Raw genomic sequence first — 22,452 nt, 5'->3', positions numbered from 1 at the left:
CTCTCTCTCTCTCTCAAGCTTAAATATTTTTTGCCAGGGGTGTATTATTTTTAATTTTCCCTTTCTGGAAGTCATACTGTAACAGACAGAAATTGACTTTCAGGGATATAGCTTACATTTTCACTTAAAAAAAAAAGTAGCAGGCCACGAGGAATTTTAATATTGCACACAAAGAAATCTGGGCGCAACATTTAAACACAAAAGACACATGTCCCTTAGTGTCCTCCATACACAGGGCCAAATCTGCCAGTTCCTCGTTCCTCGTAGTCCTTTATGTAAGTGGACTAAAATTAAGATTAACAAACTGTCAAAAAGTGTGTTAAATTATAGGTTCTGCTAATTAGAAATTGTGATGGTTGTAAAGCTCTGTTGGTGGCCATCTTGCTCTGGGAGAGTTCACACAGACGAGGCTGGTGAAGGCAGGGCACGGAGACGAGTCAGCGTGGCTAGCTGGAGTGGCACCAGGGCAGGAAGGGGTTATTAAAAATAAGACATCCCTACAGAAAGAAAACACTCTGTCCCAGTGGGATTTATGTTTTAACACACACATCAATAGCAAGAAACACCTCAGGAAAATAAAAAACTTGCTCGGCCCATTTTAGGGACAGAATTTCTTTACTCAGTTATATTTAGGGAAGAAGATTCTAACAGTTGAACTGTTCATTCCTGTCTGACTGTGGTAGCCTCATCCTGATGCCGGGCCGAACTGGCCACATCCGTTCCTGTGTGGCACCAGCCAGTCTGCCAAGGCAGATGTGTGAGATCTGCAGCCAGACCTTCTCCATCTGACACCAAAACACGCCGCAGCCCCGTGCCCCTCCTTGGCTGCCGCACCAGCACTGCCATGCACTGCGGGGACTCCGGGACAGACTTCGGAGCCTCCCGGCATTGGTGCAAGCGCACACCCAGAGCAAAACAGGGTGTCTATGCACTGATGATAAAGAAATTTCCTCTTTATTCTCCAGTGATGTCATGTGCTGTGTGGAAACGCTACCACGAGCAGCAGTTTCAGCAGGCTGCAGAGGCCACAAAGGCCCCGCAGAGCACAGGCCGGGAGCGAGGCCGCAGCCGCTGGTCAGTGTGGGCAGAGCAGGCCTTGGCGCTCCCCAGATGGCCAGCGAGAGCCTTGGGCTCAGAGCCCCGGGCTGACCACACCAGTAGCAGAGGGGACAAGGGCTGGCCACTGTGGAATGTGTCACTGTGGCACTGCAGATGACCCCCAGCCCTGCCCCTCCTCAGGCCACATAGCCAGGTGGACGGGCAGCAGGTCAAACTTGAGGGGAAATACTGTATTTTTTAAAAGAATAAACTACAAATTTGAAACAAACAAAAGAAAATAATTGGGTGTCTTCTCACAACTTTTTCCACTGATTTTTTTAGCGTTATTTAGGGTTTATCTTTTTTGTCTGTTAGAAGGCTATAACCTGGCTTCCAATTAAAATGCATAATAAATATCACTACATTTATATCGGAAATCTGAAGTGACAAGAAAAAGAGATGAGAAGCCAAGTGCTCTGAGGATGAAAAAGCACTGCTCTGTGCACCCCTACACCCTTAGGGTGGAGAGGGGATGTGATGGCATGTCTTGTGGAACACGGGCCGTGTTTCTCTGGGCTTGTGGAGCATTTAGGAAGTCAGGGTTGTAAGCTAAGCTTCCTCATAACTCAGAACAAAGAGTTCAACAAGGCCTCCCAGTGCCTTGCCCCAAAAAAATCACACATGTCATCACTGACACTCCAGCAAGCTATGACCAAAACTGCTTATCCTGAGTCTGTCAAAGAAATATTTGTCCTGTTATTTGATTGACAATAACCACTTTGATAAACGTTAGTAGGCGTGGAACCAATTTACTGCAAATAGGTATCTGCATGAATAAAACTTGAAATATATTTTGACAAATATAATTGCCCTTCTCTGTTACAGGAGAAATACAGAGAGCATGTAACTGTAAAATTATCTGTAAAAGTTTTAAATCACTGTCTTAAAGAGGTTATTAAAAAGTATTTTAAACCACAGTGGGAGTTGGATTTTTCTGCTTTCATTGTTTTTTTTTTTTCAGAATAATTTTAGTTAAAAGAGTTGAAAGAACAAGCTTAAAGAAAGTACTTTCAGCCACTTATAAAGCTTTGATTATCACAGAGCCCCTAGATTTAGACTTCATTGAATGCCTTATGATAATCTTTTTTTCCATCAAAAGGCAAATTAAAATATTCCACTTACAATCCTTTTTGCCATTTCTTCATAAGATCCCTTGCACTGGCAGTCTGTTTTGGTTGGAATAAGATGTTTCTACCCATACAACAAATTATTCGCAATGTGCTCAAATTTGTCTCCATGGCCAACGTCAACAATCCCCAGCACCATCCCCCAGAGCAGAATGGGTTTGTTATTGAGTCATTGTTGGAGTGGCCCCGCACACAGTGCAGGGGCTCTGAGGAGTCAATAGATGGCAGTCCATCTCCTAGGAAAGTGATGGAAAATTAATGAAATAACCAAAAGCCTCATAAAGGAGAGAGGCGCAAGGCCGTGTGATTCTTCACCAGCATTAACAGAAATTAAGAATACTTTATAGAAGGCAAAACATTAGGACAAACTTTGTGACAGCCCTCTCTGAACAGTGCCAAAATCTGATGTATTATCACAAAACGGAACCACTGAGTTTATCTGCATGTACATGGACCTGCATGTGGGATGCTCACCACCAAGTTACCAAAACCAGTTTAAGTCTTCTGGTTGTATCCCTGGCTGAAGCGCAGGAAAAGCTCTTCTGTGGCCCCCAGCAGCTGGGCAGCCTCTGTGGGCCAGGACAGTCACAACAGCACTTTTGTTTTAAACAGGTGGTTTTTTTCTTAACGCTGCTATCCCGTTTGTGCTGAAATATTTATTCTAAAACAGGAAAATTGTAAGATAATTTCTATGGTGAAATACTACTGTGCTGATGAGAGAAAAAAAACATGGCTTTTTGTTGCAATCCTACAGCTATATATATATATAAAAAAAAAAATATATATATTTAAACACTACATATAATTATAACTTAGAAGTTTTGTTCCTTGAAAGAACATTATTTACTTCTTCTCTGTTTTGGCTACAAAATAGAATATTGAAAGAGAATAATGAAAGATAAATTTTAAACAATTCAGATAATGCAGTTTCTTTCAATTTACTTATTGCAAATATCAACCATGTCTTTTACCATATAAATTTTTAAATTCCAGGTTTAACCCAACTGCTAATGTAACTTTGAGCCAAAGGTACTCTTCCCACACAAAAAATGAAGGTGTGTAAAACACTTCTCACGTGTCAAAAATGTGTATGTTATTTGCAGATAATCTGTAATTCACTGCAAAGTAAAAGTCTGTTTATCAGCAGGTAGGGCCTGATGCAATATCAATTAATCTGTGAGTGTTCATATTTGACCAGGCTTCAAAATGTCCCTAAAATGCACTATAAATTTGTATAAAAGTACAAATGGGTACTTTTAATAATATGTCCATATTTGTAGCCACTACATTTTCTAACAAGAACTTGCTCTGTCACCTTTCCTTAGCTCTACTTTACATTAAATGTAAATCCTGAATGCCTTCTACAAAATCCACAGAAACAATTTCCTACTGCCAGATACCTCAAATTTTGCCCTAGTACAGCACTTGGTCAAGTTTAAGCTACGCCCTGCTTTTTTTTTTACAGACATAAATATATTATAAGTGTTGATGGTAACTCGCTTTTTGAGGAATTTTCAGTAGCAGGTGAAACTAAAATTAAATTACATCTTCTATCTCAGTGAAAAATAGAACCCAGGATCTTACTGCACCAACTATTTCTATCTGATTATTAAGTAACAAGTGTTACAAACATTTCAAAAATTGTTTTTACATGCACCCTTAGGGATTGTAAGGAAAGACAGTATCTACTTTTTTCCTTCATCCGATTTAAAAACAAAACAAAACAAAACAAAACAAAATAAAACAAACAGAAATACTCAGGAAATGCACTATTTTTTTTTTGCTCATAATGTTTTTCTTTAAAAAACACAAAACCAACCAAACCAACAAAGAGTCTTTACCAAATCTGTTTAAAAGTAAATTCTCAGGAAGGGTGGAGGATTGCCAGGGCAGATCTTTGTGTTAGAATCATTATGCACAAAACACAAATGAGAGATTTTAAGTGCAGATTTCTTCTATTCATTGAATTTTGAAGAAAAAAGCAGGAAAAAGAGCATTCGACTGCCATGAAGAGGTGGCAGTACAAATTAAAAAGCACATCCCATCTACTGCTTCAGAGAAAAAGCAGAAGATCTAAAAAGAAAAGTAGTGGAGAAACTTTTCTACTTTGTTTATAGCAGAGAACGGGGTTAATTATCTGTAACAGCGAAATACATGTGAGGCCGATCTGGGGAACAATGACAGCAAAAGTTCAGAAGAACAACAAACCCCTGATTTTTAAAGGTGTTTTTACATTTGACGATTTTAGAAATTAATACATTTAAGTGTATGTGACACCAATACATGAAATTGTTTTTACTGGTACCAGGTTTCAGTACTGACCAAATTTTTCTGCACTTTGTTTTATTTTTATATCTATTTCTCATATGAGGAAAAATCTTAAGTAATAAATCAGTACAGTTTAACAAGTTTTATTTTCTTGTTTCAGGGATTAACAATCAACTAAGACAGGCCGAATAAGCAGTCGCAACTATATCCTGACTAGTTATAAATTATCTGCAAAAGTTTTTGAGTTGTTTTTCCTCAAATTCATGTCTCTGCTCTAACTGAGATTTATTTCAGTCATCTAAGAAAAAAGCTTTGTCACACAGAGTGACTAATTACCTACATCTGGGATATCTGAGATGGGATTACTGCTTCTACTATGCATCCCAACTTAAAATTTAACGCTCTAACTATGTGTAAATGTGGTCACTGAGAGAAGTAAAGCACTAATTTAATTATACAGAATTAAAATGAAATCAGAAGTTTTAAAGATGCTTAAAAAATAGTGGCAGTGTTTCATTGCATTCTTCAGTTCAAAAACTCTTCAGATGTTTATTATCTTCTCAGAGAAGATGCTTATCTATATTTTATGGTCAGCAGTTCACAGAGGAGTAAATAGGTTGGGTGTAGAAGAAAATAAAAAAGGTGTTTCTACTTACTGTTAGGTGATACTGCCTCCATATTTCTGGGCAAGCCTGGAAAATAAAAATATTGATCAGCTAGGAGCATGAAACAAGGTGCTTTACAGCCTGTTGGTTTTGGCATAACACAGTATCCACTGGTGTCGGTCACAGGAAAATAAGAAGCTTAACTGAAAGGGTCTGCATTTCAGCTTCAAAAACCCGGCTAGACAGTTTAATTGAATTTTACACTGGTTTAACACACTCCCTGCCATTGTCAGAAAGCCAGTAACAGTTTTCTCTCTGCCCTTTTTCTCCGAGGGGCAGAAGTTTGGGAGAGCAGCGTGCTCGTGACTGTAGGAAGCATTAATGCTGCAAAACAAACAGGGGCGGATTTAAATTCTACATTTTCTGACATTTTAAATTTACATAACACTCTGGAAATTAAATCACAAGGTACCTTCCTTTCATGTAGGAACAGAAATATTTTATCTTTTTTGTATGTATCTCTTTCCTAATCAAAATATAATTGTTACATGTAATAATCCTTAGCAGCCTCATGTCAGATGAGTTGTAAACAAGAACCATAACAGATTGCTTTAATGTTGCTATTTTTACAATTACTTGCTTGCTTTTTTTTTTTTTTTTTGCTTTTAAATTTTTTTTAATTGCCAGACTTTCACATCAAGTCCTAAGTACACCCTTTTGGAAAAAAAAAAAAAAAAAAAAAAAAAATCAGAGCAGGTTTTTGAGTCACAGCAGTGACACAATTGACCTGAGGGACACATGAGAGACAGTAAAGAGGAAAACATGGATCTTTAAAACACAATCAGAACATGCTGGTGGTCACTAAGGCTCTCTCAGGGATTCTTAATGCTTTAACAAAATGTACAATATTTCTGACGGCCCCTGAGTCACAGACAGACGCGGAAATTGTAGCACTTTTTGTCATTCTGGTGCACAGCTACTGCAGTGGAGGGCTTTCACTTCTCTTTAGCACATTTACCCTGTTATTAGAACAGCACCGTACTCATTTGAGCATTTAGCAACTTGGTTTGCCAATGTTCATTTTAAGTACTTTAAAAAGAAATATAGTATTCCACGGCTTCTCCATAATATGCTGCAGCTGCAATTTCAAAGCCTCATGACTACTTGCAAATGAGTACTATTAACATTTCTTTAGATTTCGAACAAAATTTTTCACTCATGCCCAAATTCTTGCCTTCTTTTATTTTGATGGAGTGTGTTAATTAAAAAAAACCCCACACCACAACCAGTATCTCTCAAAATAAAATCCAAGTTTTTGCCAGTCACCCTGTGGCACATACAGTGTGTTTTTCCCAGATGTGATGGAAATGATATTATTTATTATTCATTCCACCAGTAACATAATTGTCTGCAGAAGAATCTACAATCTGTTCTGTGTAATGGTTCAACATCTCTTCCCTTACTCAAATACTGTGTGTAAATATTTGAGTTTTATATTAATATTTCTATAAAGGAAATGTGTGAAGGACATCACATTCCTCACCGAGGGTCTGACAGTTTGAACACACTCAAGCTGTCTTTGAACACAAACAAAAGGATTTTCCTCCTTCCCTGACTTAGCCAGGGTTCAGAGAGGCAATCTATAAAACACTCTTTAGCCTGTAAAAATACTGTACCAGAGCTCTCAGCATCTCCCTCGGACCTGAGGAGGTTTCAGCTGTGCAGGACAGCTGTGCTGGTCCGGCTCGGGGGTAGCAGGCAGTTATTATACATTAGTTCTGGATACTTTTCGATTACCACAGTGTGCCCAGGCTAATATGGTTGAACAATTGCAATCAGCGAGTTGTCCTATACTGGCAAAATGCCACTCTGTGGTATGACCTTTACTCACACGACTTCCTATTTAAAGATCATCATCATCATCAAAATTGCTTTATTTTTGAATAATTGTTTGGTTAGGTATTTTTCCTGCTCTGGACACAAAGAAATCATTTTGAGCAAAAATCCGTAGCTCTGAGTGCGAATCACAGTTGGCAGAGCTCTTCTCAAAATCCTGGGAGACGCACAGCCCCAGCCCCTTCGTGGTGCTGTCCAGAGGTGGGTGTTATCCTCAGGGATGTTTTCAGGGCAAGGGAAAACCAAAACAAGGTAAGGATGAAGGTGGTGAGGGAACACTAAGCGTATTCCTCCATTCAGGTGGTGACTTGGGGTAATACTGCTAACCATTAGGAAGTGGGGTACAACAGCTGAGGAGGGGTCACTGTTAAATAACAGCTTTTGAGAGATGATGCTTTTAACCAGGAACCTCCATTACTTCGCACCAGCTCAGGGTTGTTGTCTGCCCCTTTATATCGTGGAATGACAAATAGTATGATTAACAATTACTACCAAACACCGGCTCCTCAAACGAAGCAGAGAGGTTTGCTATGGAAGAGAGCATAGCCAGACACAGCCCCTGCCAACCCCATGATTTCGCTTATTTATTTAAAAGAATTTAACCACGAATGGCCCTCGTTTAAAGAAAAGCCCTCATGGTACCCAGCTACTATAGCAGCATGATGAACTACATTAAAATAAAATTGCATTTATTTCCTGCCCCAGTGGTCTGACCTTACTTGCATTTAGATGTACCAGCACAGAAGGTGCCACTCCGGAGGGTGGTGGCAGTGCCGCCACGCGGGCGGGGAGCGCGCGGGCGCGGGACTGTCCCCGCACCTGGCGCGCCGTGTCACCGCGGCCGGGAGCGCGCCCGAGGCTGCCCCGGCGCAGGGCGCCGTAACGGCACAATCGAGACTGGGTGCCGCACATTTTCACCCATATTGAATTCTATCCGCTGCTAATTATTGTTTTACCAGAACAACGGCTTAATGCATCTGTTGTTTAATTCCCACTTCCCTATTCTCCGATGTGAACATCAAAGAAAATAAAACACTCAATCTCAAACAGCCCCTGACAGCAGACCGGGACTCGAGAGCTCAATAGACGAGGCCCTTGCCACCAGTTCTCATATTTCCACAACAATGAGCAAACACAAAACCGGCACTAAGCGGCCTTTCCTCCTTTCCGCTCCCCTCGGCCGGGCGTCTGCCTCGCGCCGAGAGGGCTCTCGACGGCGGCGCTGCGGGGCGCGGGCGGGGAGCGGATTAGCCCCGCTAACATGCGAGCGCCGGCCAAAGGCGAGCGAAAACCCCGCTACTGTATTTGGCGTATGAATAACCAAAATGCACGCGCTGACAGGAGACCGGGACGGGCCTGCGGCTCCCCGGGAGAAAATGTAGCTGTGATGAGTGACAGGGCTTTCAGGAAATATGTTCACAATCACAGACAGTGAAGGCCATGACCTAGATCGTTTAAGAGCTTGTCTTGTCAAATTATCAAAAGCTTCTTCGTCTCTGAATAAAGAGTGACATAAGTGAGTGTCAGAAAGCTGCAGGCTGACAAGCCAAGCATACAATAACAGCATGCACGTCACATACTTGCCGAACACCGCCACGGCTAGCGGCAAATCTTAATGAGAGCGCGGCTGGCCCAGGAGACTTGGGTCCCTGCTGGCATAGCTACTCATCTCGCAAAAATCCTTCAGCTCCGAGTCAGTTATGGTCTGACACGACGACTACAATTACTAAACACAACTTTTTAACAGAATCCTCTGGTGCTTTGTCAAAGAGGCAGCGGCTGCTTGGAGCTGCCCCGCTGCAAGCCACCACAATAAAACAAAAGATTTGCCAAAACACACACTTTTCATCACCTCCACATGGGAACTGCCGCGGAAAACACACAATGCTTCCCTTCAAAACCACTCCTGCACAAGCAGATGTCGAGACCTCTCCCCACGCTGGCAGTGCAGACCGGCGCTGGCGCCGGGCGGGCAGAGCTGGTGTCGCCCTGGCTGGTGGTAGCACAATGCTCACCCTTGGGTGGATGTGGACGGCCAGAGGCGTGAGGGGTGGGGAAGGACACTGGGGAGCTCAGGAGAAGAGCAAACACCATCCTCTGTGCCCAGGGGAAATGGGCCACGTGGACACCAGCTGCCCCCTGAGAAATGATCCCAGCACCTCCAGCTCCATCCAAGCCCACAGCAGTATGCCAGAAGCAACAAAGTCAGAAGGAACCCATCTGGGGAGAAGAGACCAGTGGTGGTTTGCACGCCCAGAAAGTTGTCAGAACACACAGAGAAGATGCCAGTTGAAGAACCAGCTGATTCATGGGAAGGAGCACTGACAACAAGGATATTTGGGCATTTGGATGGGGCCATCAGACACAGTGTGGCTGTAGGACACCAAGCACCTGGGCACTGTTGTCTGCCAGCTCCTGGGAGAGCCCCTCCAGCTCAACAAGCATCCGCATGCTGGCTTTCCCAGGTGTACAGGGAGACATTGCCTGATCTGCCTGCTTGCTCCCTGCTACATCCCCTGTTGATGGAGTCTTCCTCTCACCCCTGCTGCAGGTGAGGCTGAACACCAACCACAAGGTTCATGACATACACCAAACTGCCACTGAATCAGTCAAGAGCAGCTCCTCTGATAACCCTCCCAAGGAAACCATGCGAGGTTTGTCTGCTTCCAGTACACCTCCAGCTAAGAGGACTCTGTATGCTCTCAGCACTGTCTCAGGAGAAGAGACAGATCTAGCAGATCATAAATGTATGACCATAAAATGTTTTAAGTAACTGAATATTTCCTAACCAAACTAGGTGAAGCACCTTGAACTGCCTCACATTCACTCCTGGACCAAAGTGGAAAATCTGAGTGACAGACTCTGTGCACAAGACCCTGTTCTGCACCCTCTTTCTTACAGTAAAGGGAGTAAACTTGCTGAGAAAGACAAATTAAACTTCTTTTGAGCATCCAAAGCATTTCATAACGTATGCTTGATAACAAGAAGATGGGGATTTCCCTTTTTTAGAAGGAGTCACATGGGAAAGACAGGGGGTGATAGCTACAAGTCACTCCTGGGGAGATCTTAGGTGGACACAGGAGAAAACTTCTCACTATGAGAACAATCATCTCTTGAGGAAAGTGGTGGATTCCCCAAAACTGGACACTCTGGGGATTTGGCTGCGCTGTCCTGTGTATAGACAATGCTTTTGCCAAGAAACGTTGGGGATGATGATCAGATGATTCATAATCCCTTCCAGCCTGGTGCTGTAGGATTCTCTGATTTCTCTTCCAGGAACTGCTCCCATTTCCTCTGGAAGCAGGGCAGACCTGCCCCCCTCAGTAAGGTGCCTCCAGGTCTGCTGCTGACCACACAGAGTCATCTTGGACTGTCTCTTCCCAGCCTGGCTTCTATTGCCTTTGTCAGGTGTACTGGAAGAAATGATGAACAAGTGATCCCTGACCACTGTCTCACAATTACAGGTGATTCTGAAGCTCTTGATAGACCCTTCCCTCTGATACCTCCTTTGGAGGCTGAGGAGCCGTGGGCCATGCTGAGGGATACAGAAGACAGGGACCAAAGCTGTGCCCAGGTGCTCCTGCTTTCCTGGTGACTCCTACCATTTCACCAGCTTTTTTTTTTTTTTTTACAGTTTGTGAAGACTAAACTGATTTTTTTTGGAATCATGTCTCCTAACTAGAATCTGAGTCCTGAACAGTAATATGCAGAACCTGTTGTTCCATATGCCAAAATGGGATTATTTTACTTTACAATTTTTGCCACTCAATTTCAATTGCCATTTTACTGTGTTCTCCCACTGATTCTTATAGTTCTTGGGCAGTTCTGCACAGCTGGCTCACAGCACTGACTCTGTAAGTAATTCAGTCTTCCCAGCAAATCTTGTCACCCCATTGTTCACCCCTTCCCATGTCACACTAGCATATCCCACCTTTATTCTCTTACTCCATGCCTGTTTAGCTTGCTTGAAAGCTTTTGGTCAGGAATTTTGTAAAATGCCCTTTGGAATTTGTAGGCTATGTTAACTGGATCATGTTTGTGCACTTGCTTGTCAACCTGCTCCTTTGAAGAACTCCAGAGATGCCTGAGAAGGATTTCCTTTACAAAAGCAGCCTTGAATCACCCCATGTATATTATATTTATACACCCATCCCAACATGCCACCGCTATGGCTCCTTCTGCTATGAACATCCCAGATGAAAAAAACCCCTTTTTTAGGCCATCAGCAGCACCCTTGTCCTGTCCAAGTGTTCCTTTCATGTCTTTATCATCTGTTGGCTTCATAGGCTTTCTGCTGTGATCTCAGGCAAGATTTACTGTTGGTTTTGACTCTTTTGCCTTTGCTCTGCCATGCCATCTCTCTCTCTGAGGACTGGGCAGGTGAGCTCCTGCTCTGATGCTCCAGTATTCACACAGGTGAATGACACAGGCAGCCTCACACTTCCCATGCAGGAGTGAACAAGAACTGCCCAAAGTTTCAAAAAAAAACCCCTTTCTTATTTAAAGTGGAGCAGAATGAGCAGAAAAAATGCTGTGATATTCCTGATAACCTGCATGGCTCAGGCAGGATTTAAATGCTTGTATGATAGAGCACTCATGATTCTTTAAAGAAAAGTTAATGAGAATTGATGACATAAAATCTGGAGAAAAGATGGCCAAGAAAAGATGCTTCATTGCAGATGGCAATTTTGTCTCACTGCCTATCAGAATTAGGGTGCAGAAATGTACAACTCATATTCTTTAAACATATTGTGGGCACATTAGCTGTAATCTGGATACATCTGGAACACATTCATATATCATAAGAAATAGCAACTCCCAAATATGCTGGTTGTCCTTTGCACATCTTATGTACTACTGTGACATGCTCTTTGACCAAACAGAAGAAATAAAGGCAGGAAGTAGAGATTAAGAAAGAGATTAAAATATTTCTGAGTTTCAAAAAATCCAGTGTTTATGGAATCCCACAGGTGTATTTGAAAAACAAACACATAGGCCGTATCTATAGATGGAAACTGAAATGTGCCTGCATGCCAAAATTATCTGTTTGCCTTTTATTCTTTCTTGTATTTAATTAAAGAGAAAAAATATCATAACAGCTTGACTGTTACATACGGGACTGAATTTTGGTGACATAAAAACCATAATAATGTAATACAAGATGAAAGAAAGAGACAACTACATTTGTTCTCCCTTTAATTCTATGTTTTACTTTAGTAGATCTTGTCAAACTCAAAGCCTTCAAACTACTTCTCTCTCATAGTATTTTTACGTATTAGTATCTGATCATAGTGAGGAAGCCACAAGTCTGGAAGCCCTGATGCATCAGAGTTACTTTTTACATCTTCCTGCTACACTCGCAGATACTGCGTCTCCTGATTTCCACCTCCCTGCACATTTCATTCCTGGAGAAAAAGGACATTTTTGTCCACCACTGCTAAACTGAAGCAAACTAAAGACCAAGTGTTGACAATGCTTTGGTCTGTCTTCTTTGAACCATTCTCTGTGAAAACTCTGATAGTATAAGGACTAAAGGATTTTCATGTGCTTATACAAATAGGCACGATGTAAAAGCAGAGAAACAGAAGGAGATTGTAGCCATTGTAAATTCCATTTCTGACAGACACAAAACAAACCACAGCCGCTCTCTGTGCCGAGGGCCATACTCACATCAGCATAGTGGCCCTTCATGTCGCAGCGGTTGCAGTGCTTGTTCCAATAGGCTCTCTCCAGGCATTCCTTGAAATAGTGCCCGGGCAAGCAGCAGTTCAGACAGAAACGTGCTGGGCAGCTGTGCTGCAGATGGTCTCTTCCCGCACACAGACAGCACGGGGGAACTTTCTGTGGAGAAATAAAAACAGAATCATGTTAAGTGACAATGTTTCAATAGATCCTTCCGGCTCTCCTGCCCCCACACGGGTGTGTTGGGGTAGCTGGGTGGGCTAGCTGGCCGTCACCCGGACTCGCCGGCACAGCCTCACCACTCACACAATTCAGCACTTGGAGCGACAACTATTCTGAGGGCAATCCTGTGTCTCTGTAAAGCCACTTCTCCCAGTGAGAGTGTGTATTTGCCCCGGAGGGTCCGTGGGATGTGGTCATTCTGAGTGTCCTCATGGGTAACAGCCCCGAGGACTGAGGGTTTTACAGATTCTGCTGCTGGGCTTGGTAAATCCAGGCTGTCATACAATGGCTCTCACTTCTTGACAGTGTACTGAATGACTTTTAAACCCCTAACCACAGGACAAACTTTTGGAATATCTGGCATCTACCAGAGCTTAAAGTTCGCTCCAGTTTTGTCTTGTCCACGGTTTTTAGCACTGTTCATATCATGGCTCATTATACTTTCTGCTTTCACTTATTTACTAAGGCTGTGTTTCTAATTCCACAGATTCTCCTTGTTGAAAGTACAATTGAAAAATATTTTACACTTACTGACTGTTTTACCATTTAAAAAAAAAAGATGTTTCTTATGGCACTTGATTTTTTTTTTTTTTTTTCCTCAATTTACAGCCACATGTTTAGTGGAAGTTGCTCCTGCCCATGGCAGGGGAGTGGAACAAGTTAATCTTTAACGTCTCTTCCAACACAAACCATTCAATATGATTCTATATGATGTAATTCTGCACATTTTTCTTTAATAAAAACAATAAAAGCAATGACATTGCCAAACAGGGGAATAATTTTATACAATAAACTGATCTGGTGTAAGCTATCCTGCACCTCAGAGCACTGCTTCCAAAAAAATGATAAACCACTGAAATCATGCTTCTAACAGCAAGCACAAAGGTATATTAAGAAAACAGCTGAATGTTCAAGTGATTTAAGTGTTGCATTTACCTTTGGAGTGGGACAGTTCTTGGACAAATGCCCTGGTCTGTCGCAGTTCCTACAAGTAATGTTTTTGTCAGCTGAGTAGTAGCGCATGCCGCTGTGCCTCACGCCCGCATAGTTGGAGATCTGTGCCTGGTGGAACAGAGAGAGAAATGCATTTACCACTTGAGATTCTGTGCTTTGGGAACTGGGAATTAGAAAGGTCACTGCTGGCAGTGATCCAGCAGAAATCTAATGTTTCACATGTACAATTTACACATCCAGGTTTGGAATGGGTAATTCTGTTACAGAGAAACCTGCATTGTCTGGAAGAAAAGTTCTCATTTGAACTTCCGCTTCAGGACATTCTTTCTCACTATTTTAAACAGCAGTTGTGGAGCTTTCCCTCAATTAGCCAAAATACTTTTACTCACTGTGCTATGTCACGACCAACTGGAATTTTTTTCAGAGCAGAAATATAATGAACATCAATTGCAAATGCAAGTTACATACTCCCTTGCACACATTAAAGCAAACTGCTTGGACAAAGTACAATGCTATACAAGTCTGGATGAAATATGCAATTTGCAATTGTAAAGAAAGACATAAAAAGGAAAAAGAAAAAAAAGAAAAGAGAATCTGGAAACAACTGTCTCTCTCTCTCAGTGACCTCACACATACTTTATGTGTAGGCAGCCAGAATTGAAAATCCTATCTACAACCATCATTGCCTAGTAAACATGACAAATTTAAACAAAAACACATAAAATTTTGGATGAGTGAACAGGAGAGGTATAATTCTTGCCTCGGGGCAAGAATTTCTTAGTGTCACTCGCTTGTATCAGCTGCACTGGACATTGGAAAGAAAAAGGGAGTGAGCTGGACACAGCAGCTGAAGCTCGCTCCTCCTGGATGCTCCAGCACCTCACCTGGCAGCTCTAGGCTGCAGTGTCCTCACGCTGCCCCTGTGCCCAGCCCAGGTAGGCTCCACACCCTGCTGGCTCCCAGAGCTGCCCCAAAACAGATCTGGGGCTCCAAAGAGACCAGGAAGGAAGAACCAATGTCCATCTTGCAGTCTGTGGGAGCACTCCAGCTCTTGGCATCCCTGTCCCTTCCTACCTCTATGCCAGCCTCAACTCAAGAACTCCTTCCTCCTGTGGGAGGACACTGCTAACTGTCCCACAAAAACACAACAGAGCGATTTTTCAATCCCATTGAGTTTATTCTGGTTGTTAGTAAGCAATAAAATAATGGATTATAGAAAAATTTGGTTGTCTGTATTTACCTCTAAGTCTTTATGAGAGATGGACCAGTCCACATCAGTTCCTCCTGAAAAACAGAAATAAAATTAATTATATTTAATTTATATGAATATTTTTCTATAATATATTCAACACAATGGTTACTGCAGTTATTGAAATGGCTAACAGATTTTGATGTACCAAAGCAGAGAAACTAGTTCCATCTTTGGTAAAGGAAAGCTACTGACCCAGTGGCACCAAATCTGCCTCACTTGAGTATCAGCACATGTACACCTACTGGGAGGAGTTTTTCTGACACCACATTCATGTCCTGACCCCTGGATTCAGGTGGGGATTTCATTACTCCAGAGGCATGGGCTCCAAGGGCCCTGACTCCATCCACTGGAGCTGTCCCTGCCTGCGTTCGTGGGGATGCCCAGCTCCAGCCCAGAGGCTGCAAGCCGGGGAGCACATGGAACAATAAGTTCCTGCAGAGGACACACTTCTCCTTGGGAATTCACCACGTCTGTGTCTGCAGCCCTGCATCCTGACTGCTGCGTGCCAACACGGCTAGGCATAACCTCAGACACCCAGACTGTAGCTGAGCAAATCTATTTCCAAACAGGGTTTGGTAATGTGCAATAAATCAGGAGGACACACTGAATTACTGACTGTCATGCTGTAACCTTCTCACATGCAGCCTTTGGGCTGGCAGGAGTGAAACAAAACAAGAAGGAAATGAAAGGGCAATAAGCTCAAGGAATAGGGATGCAGCTAGAGCTGTTAAAAATTCTGCTGTGAACAGGGCTCAGTGCTCTGGCTGTGCGCACACAGCTGTGCTCCAGTGCTCCACAGCAGCTCCTCACTGCTGCAGGAGGATCCATGTCAGCACAGGCACTCACCTCACCTGTGCTTTACAGCAAGCATTACAACCTGTGTGTAAATTAATCCTGCTAATAAAGTGTTTGCAAACTTTTACTGTCCCATCCTGATCCATCACGACCTATTCCATCTGAATCTGAGGCATCCATGTTACTAACACAAATCACATCATCATCATGATTTACAGACAGCAAAAATTTTTCCAGTTTTGATTGTACTATTCATTTCCATTAGAAGGTGGATGACTACAAATTAAAATGATATCATCTATAATTTTATGTCATTCTGTTGCTTTACTGAAAAACTCAGTAATTTTGGCTGAAGTGTGTGATACAGTATTAGGACACAAGGTATGTCACTCAGGTGCCTTAGAGCACACCTGTTTATTGCTGCTCTTCATTCAACAGTCAGGGCTCACACTGCATGTTCTCACCTGAACAACACCCTGAAGTATTTTCATTTTTCAACACTTACTCACTGAGACATTGATAATGCATTTAAAACACTGTTAAAACACTGATGTCAATGATGTCTGAGCCTGAGCTGGGGCACACGAAGTGACTGCCACAGCCAGGACTCCAGCAGCCACCTGCACTGTTACCCCAGCATCGCTGGGGACCACAGGGAGTGAGGATGGGACAGTGATGCATCCGTGCCCATGGCAGGAGCGAGTTGTGGGTACACTCGAGAGACAATCAAGCCTGTTGAGGTCTGATTGTTAAAAGTAAAAAAACACTGTCATATTTGACTGCATTATTTATGGCTTAAATGCCTGTTAAGGAAATTAATTCATAAAGAAAAAGGTATTTGTAATTCAAAGCTCTGCCTTGGCAGTCAGCACCGCAAGTGCTATGTTGCACAGAAATGCACATGCAGAATGGTCACAGATCAAAATTACCAGCGAATTAACTCCTGTTAATCACTAGGCATGTCCTTCCTGAGGGCAAACCAACCAAGTTTCTCTTCTTCACTGTCAAAATCCCCAGCTACACAGGGGAAAACCATGATACAATGATTCAAATACTACTAATACAAGAAGCTAAAAGTGCTTCACTCAGAAAATAAAAAAGAGCTTTAATGCTGAATGAAATATTACAACAAAATCTCCCTTTACGAAATCTGTTTGGTGATCTAAAAGTTAATTCTAATTCACAATAGATTGCATAAGGCTTTGTTTTCACACACAATAAATTCTTCAGACTGAAACACCTAGGGAGAGTTTTGCTTCTGCAACCAAGGTGAAATCCTGCAGTAGAGAAACAGAAAAATCTACAACAATATTTCTCGCTGACCACAGTCTTTGGTCTGCCTCTAGATCATGAAATAAATCACAAAACTCTTATTAAATTGACAGATACTTCCCCTTCCTTCTGATTTTGTTTGCTTATTTGGGTGAATGAATGTGTGGCGAAGGCAATCCCAGTGCCTGGTGGGTGGCTCCCGGACGCTCCTGCCCTGTCCCGGCTGCTCCACTGGCTCACCCAGCACCAGCACCAGCACCAGCACCAGCACCAGCACCAGCACCAGCAGCACCAGCACCTTGGTGTGGCAGGGGAGCCCTAATGCCACATTCTCTGTAGCCTGCAGCCCTCGTCACACAGCCTCGGGCAGGCGCAGCCTTCCCAAGGGTGCAAGGCTGGCTCTGCCCCGGCACAGGTGGGCAGCTGGCACCCAAAATCAACACAGAATGGATAAGGGACCACAGCTGGGTTCACCAACCCCAGGCTGCCCGAGGATGATGCTTTCCCACCTCACAGACCAGCACCTGAGGCAGCCAGGGCAGTTTTGGGCAGACACACGCCGTTTGCTGGGAGCTCCATCCCTCGCCAAGCTGGGCAGGACACCTGCACCTGATGTCCTCCAAGACCATTGCCAGCACCACATCAGAGCATTCCACGCTTTTTTTTAAGGTGGGCATGTACACAGAAGGTGGATTTCTGCCTGAAGGGAGGGCTGTGATTGCTTTATTGTTACATTTGCTTTCATTTTATTTTTACTCTTCAGAATACGCAGTTCAAAGACTTACTCAAACAATCCCTGATTTCCCCCTTTTTCTATGGAGAAGTTGCACATATAAAACTTACTTAAAGCTTTCTGTGAGTTAAAAAAAAACCCCAAGAACATCTTAGATATATTTGTGCTTTTAATCCTCCTCATCTTCATTTGTTAAATGCTATCTCCTTTATAAGGTTATATTAATTTCTACACTAAGTTTTCTATACTAAGATTAAGATGAATACCTGTACTATGATTATATATATTCCTATAGTAAAAAAATACAATAGACTTTACTGTATAAACTTCTTGTATTTATACTTTGAGAAAATGGTGTGGTCAAACTGCAGATCAGGGAAGAAGAGGATGTAAAATATACAGCATTTATATGAAAATGGAAGTCTGCACAAGGTTCTCCCTTTATCAAGTACCACATTTTGGCTGTCCTCTGCCCCTGCACAATGGGATGAATGGCGAGCAACAGCTTTGCTTTTATTTAAAGAAAATTTTGAAAGATCATTGAGATTCACATGTATCCTTCCATCAGCATGAAAATGTAAATTTCTGAGCAGCGCTCAGGGTGAAGCCAGATTTAGGACCACTGTTCAATGTGCATTCAAACCTCCCCTCTTTCATCCCAGACAGGGGAGAGGAGGGGAGGAGGGAGAAGGAGGACCAGCAGTCAAAACCTGAAATTGCCCGGAGGAACAATCTGTTTCCACGGAACAAAACACTGACTCAGATTAAACAATAAATGGTTCACAAAATTTCCTTATCTGCTGTGCTGTTCCACCAGGGACCCTGGCAGCTGATCCTGCTGGGCTTGGGCTGTGATCCCCCCTAAAATCACACTCGTGTTTCACTCCTCAGAGCTGGGAGAAAACATATCCTTACACAAGCTCTGCCTGTCCTGCAAGGGTTTGTGTCATCACCTTCTTCAACAACAGAGAAGCTGCAGAGTATGGACATCCATCCTTTGAAAATAAAACACTAAATTTCCCAAAAGAAGGCAGCAAGTGGTCATTCCCCCCCCCCCCCCCCTTCTCATTGGAAAATACATGATGAGATGTATTTTATTTTATTTTATTTTATGATCAGCCCAGTGAAACAAGACACTTCAAGCTGTGGCACAATGATACGTGGCCTGAAGGGCAAATACATTTCAAAGCTGGGCTTTAAAAATTGGATTTTGACTGCTAATTAATATAGCATATTACAGAATAGAGAACTCTAATTATATTCTACTGTAAGATCTCTGTGGCAAGGACTGTTTCAGACATACCTCTGAACAGTATTTACCATACCAGGACACAGCTTCTGCTGCTAGTGGGAGAACATTTTAAAATTACAAGCCTTAAAACTCCTAAAAATCACTAGATCTGTAAGAATTTCACCTTGTGACATATTACATGTATCTGAAAATTCCCGATTATTTGTGACCTGAAGTGATTCAAGTCTTACAGTAATGGAGCCTGCTACAATGAGTTCCACATTTTCTGTGCCCATGTAGCCCTTCTCACAAAAGGAAAAGGAATGACAGTGTGCTGGCACAGCAGCCAAGCACTGTCCCAAAACAGAAACTGAGGTGGCCTCCCAGGCTCTGTAAAGCACAGGAATTTGGGTGCCTGTGGACCAGGACACGCTGCACATCTTTCCCTTCTGGCAGAGGTATTCCAGGGGCGTACAGACAAATGTGTGTGTGCAGGGCACTGTCTGCGAGCCTGTGCACGTTCACCTGAGCACGTGTGTGCATGCAGGACCCCACACCCATCCCACCCCACACTTGGCCTGCTGCAGAACGGACTCCATGGACAAGAGGCTGGTCCTGCTCGTGCTGGCTGGGGCTCCCCCTCCCGCAGCTCCAGGTCCATCCCAGCAGGGACCCCTCCCTGCAGGACGTGCTCGGGGGCCAAGGGGCTGCAGCCCCCTCTGCACACCCCAGCTGCTCACAGCAGCCCCTTGCAGGGGAACATCATCAACCCTGGTGTGTTTTTCTTAGATAATTCTAGGGATTTATCAACATTTCCTTGATAAGAAAGAGATGATTTTCTTAAAAACAAAACACCTGCTGTTTAATGGAATACCTGTCAATATCTTTTTAAGACAGCTTAAAAGAGATCCATAACTCCCACAGGGAAATCAGTCGATGGAATTGTTGACAGAAGTTCAATTTGAGACATTTTCTCAAGGCAAAAAAAGGCCCTCTTACCTCTCCTCTTCATACCTAAAATTATGTATGTGCCAGTAATGCGCACATTTTGGCAGTAGAGAAATCCCTGCAATGCTTTATCTTTAGCAACCTTTATCTGTGCCATTTTTGAAAAGCATCACAAAATCCAAGAAACAATACTCAACCCATTTTGAAATGAATTAAAATGTACGCAGTTGACTGATGCAAAGGCAGAGGTGGCAAGAAGCAAACCCGAGTTCAAACAAGAAAAGAAACTCACACACCTCTGAGCAGCCCTGCAAAAGTGGGAAACCACACCCCCCCAGGAGCTGTAAAAGTTACTTTAAACAAACTTCAGCAGCTACGACCCATGGGGAAGACTTAACCATCACTGCCAGAGAGGAAAGGTCTGGCAGTTGGGGTGCTCTAATTCCCCAGCAGCGTGTCTGGGCTGGGGTGGCCACTCCAGGCACATCACAGACAGCAGAGCACAGCACAGATGAGTTAAGACCACCTAACCTGGCAGAGACATACTTTTGGTGTTAAACAGACATTAATAAATACAGATATGACTGCAGCACTGTGCATCCTGCCGTCCTAACAGGAGTCAGGTCCCTGATACCACATTTTGGCCCTGTACCCTGTTCCTGTGTCAAAGAGCCTCTGCAGTGACCCCTCCTGCACCCCCACACGTGTGCCCTTCTGTGTCTCCCTCAGCTCCATTTATTCCAGCAGCTCTGTCTGCCTAAAGCGCCTCAGGTACCGAGTGGGAATAAAAATGTGCAGTGAACAAAGCAAAAGACAATTCTGTAAATCATATTTTTGTGGAATACACGTACCACCAAACTGCTGAAATGCAGGGACACATGCTAAACATGAACACGTAGGGTGCCCTTTCCATTATGTAAGTACGCATAATTTCCTGTCTGTTTTCTGTCTGTGCTGTAACACTGCTTCCTTCAGCACTGGCCACTGCTGGCCATGTTAATTCACAAAACTCAGCGGCTCATGATTTTCAAAGCTTAGCGCAACATTTGCAGAACAAAGTAGGTTTTTCTCTCTTTTTGGTGGGTACAAGTATGGGGACCACAGGAACAGTTAAATTCATGGCATGGTTGGTCTACCACACAGTCGGGGGAATTCTTTAAATAGAGCCTGTCACTCTCTTTGCCCATCAATGGGATTTCCTTCTCAAACTGCTGATTCGTTCAGGTACACAACAGAGGAAATTTCAGTTAACCTTTGTTTCACCCCGGGGAAAAATCTGTCTGAAAAGTATAAAGTGAATAGATTAAAAAAAAAAAAAAAAAAAAAAAGAAAAAAAGAAAGAAAAGCTGCAGGGTTATTCTTCCTAGTGTTCACAGCAGTCAAACTTAAACAGAGAAAAGGAGGCAAACATGAACATTTTATTCCCACCAGAGAATAAGGTATAATATATGATTTAGAAATCCCATTGTCTATACTGTGATTTCTAATTTAGAGAAGGAAAGGCTGAACACAAATCTATTGTTCTCATTGGGTGCATCAAGATTTCACTTTTTGACTATTTTCTATATTGACTGAAAAGGGAATAATACTTTACTTTGAAGAGAAACCCTTTTTAGCTATTTGATTGAGTTGTCTGAAATACCTTTTAGATTCCAGCAATCCTTGGTGAAGACAAAAATAATAAATGCTAACTCAGAATTACATATGAGAAAATGAAACCAAGGATAAAGCCAAAAGTACAGTAATGAAATAAATGGAAATTTCAGGACATGTTAGTGCCAGAAAAAGTCTTAGACTCATCTAAATTAATCACAGAACCACCCATTTTGAGATATAATTTTAATTTCAAAACAGGAAAAATGATTTTTGTTTCCTAGTGTCATTCTCCTGCCAAGGTGTCTGCAGCATTTGCTGTGGTAGCACACTGAACTAGTGCAGACCGATGCCCAGCAAGCCTCTCCAGAACGCACAGACGGACAGACGGACACGGAGCTGGGGAGCACGGCCTGGGCATGCAGGGCTGTGAGGTCTGTGAGGCCCGAGCTCCAGCAGCAGGGATATCTTGAGATGCCTTGTGGGATCAATAGGTTGCCAGGAATTGATTCAGCGTCACTGAGACTATTTCTACGTTGAAGTGATTGCGATTTTGTCAGGGCTGCACAACCCTTCACTAGGCAGGTGATGGTGGGGGCCAGGGCTCCACAGCCACGGGGAACCTTCACCTCTTAATCAGCTCGTGGAGAGGGGTGTCTGTGGCAGTGTCACGGTCTCATCTGGCTGCTGGAGCCTGCCAGCCCAGCCCAGCACACACACCGCTCCGGGGACTGTAGGGATCCCTCACAGCTGCATACAGCGGTGCTCGCTCAACT

General features: G+C 43.1%; 1 protein-coding gene across 1 annotated transcript in view; it reads right to left on the bottom strand.

Moving 5' to 3' along the window:
• ZCCHC7 (zinc finger CCHC-type containing 7) overlaps positions 1–22,452 on the bottom strand; it is an 86,845-nt gene that overhangs the window by 15,409 nt on the left and 48,984 nt on the right. The window contains exons 4-7 of the mRNA XM_086867133.1: positions 15,093–15,136; positions 13,835–13,960; positions 12,665–12,835; positions 5,150–5,185 (exon numbers count right to left, since the gene is read on the bottom strand). Of these exons, the coding sequence (XP_086723259.1) occupies positions 5,150–5,185; positions 12,665–12,835; positions 13,835–13,960; positions 15,093–15,136 (377 nt within the window). The remainder of the gene's footprint in view (positions 1–5,149; positions 5,186–12,664; positions 12,836–13,834; positions 13,961–15,092; positions 15,137–22,452) is intronic.

Source organism: Cyanistes caeruleus, chromosome Z (assembly GCF_971803275.1).
Source record: "Cyanistes caeruleus chromosome Z, bCyaCae1.hap1.1, whole genome shotgun sequence".
Classification (NCBI taxonomy): Eukaryota; Metazoa; Chordata; class Aves; order Passeriformes; family Paridae; genus Cyanistes; species Cyanistes caeruleus.
Note: the sequence above shows the minus strand (reverse complement) of the source record. Positions and strands in the feature narration are given on the sequence as shown.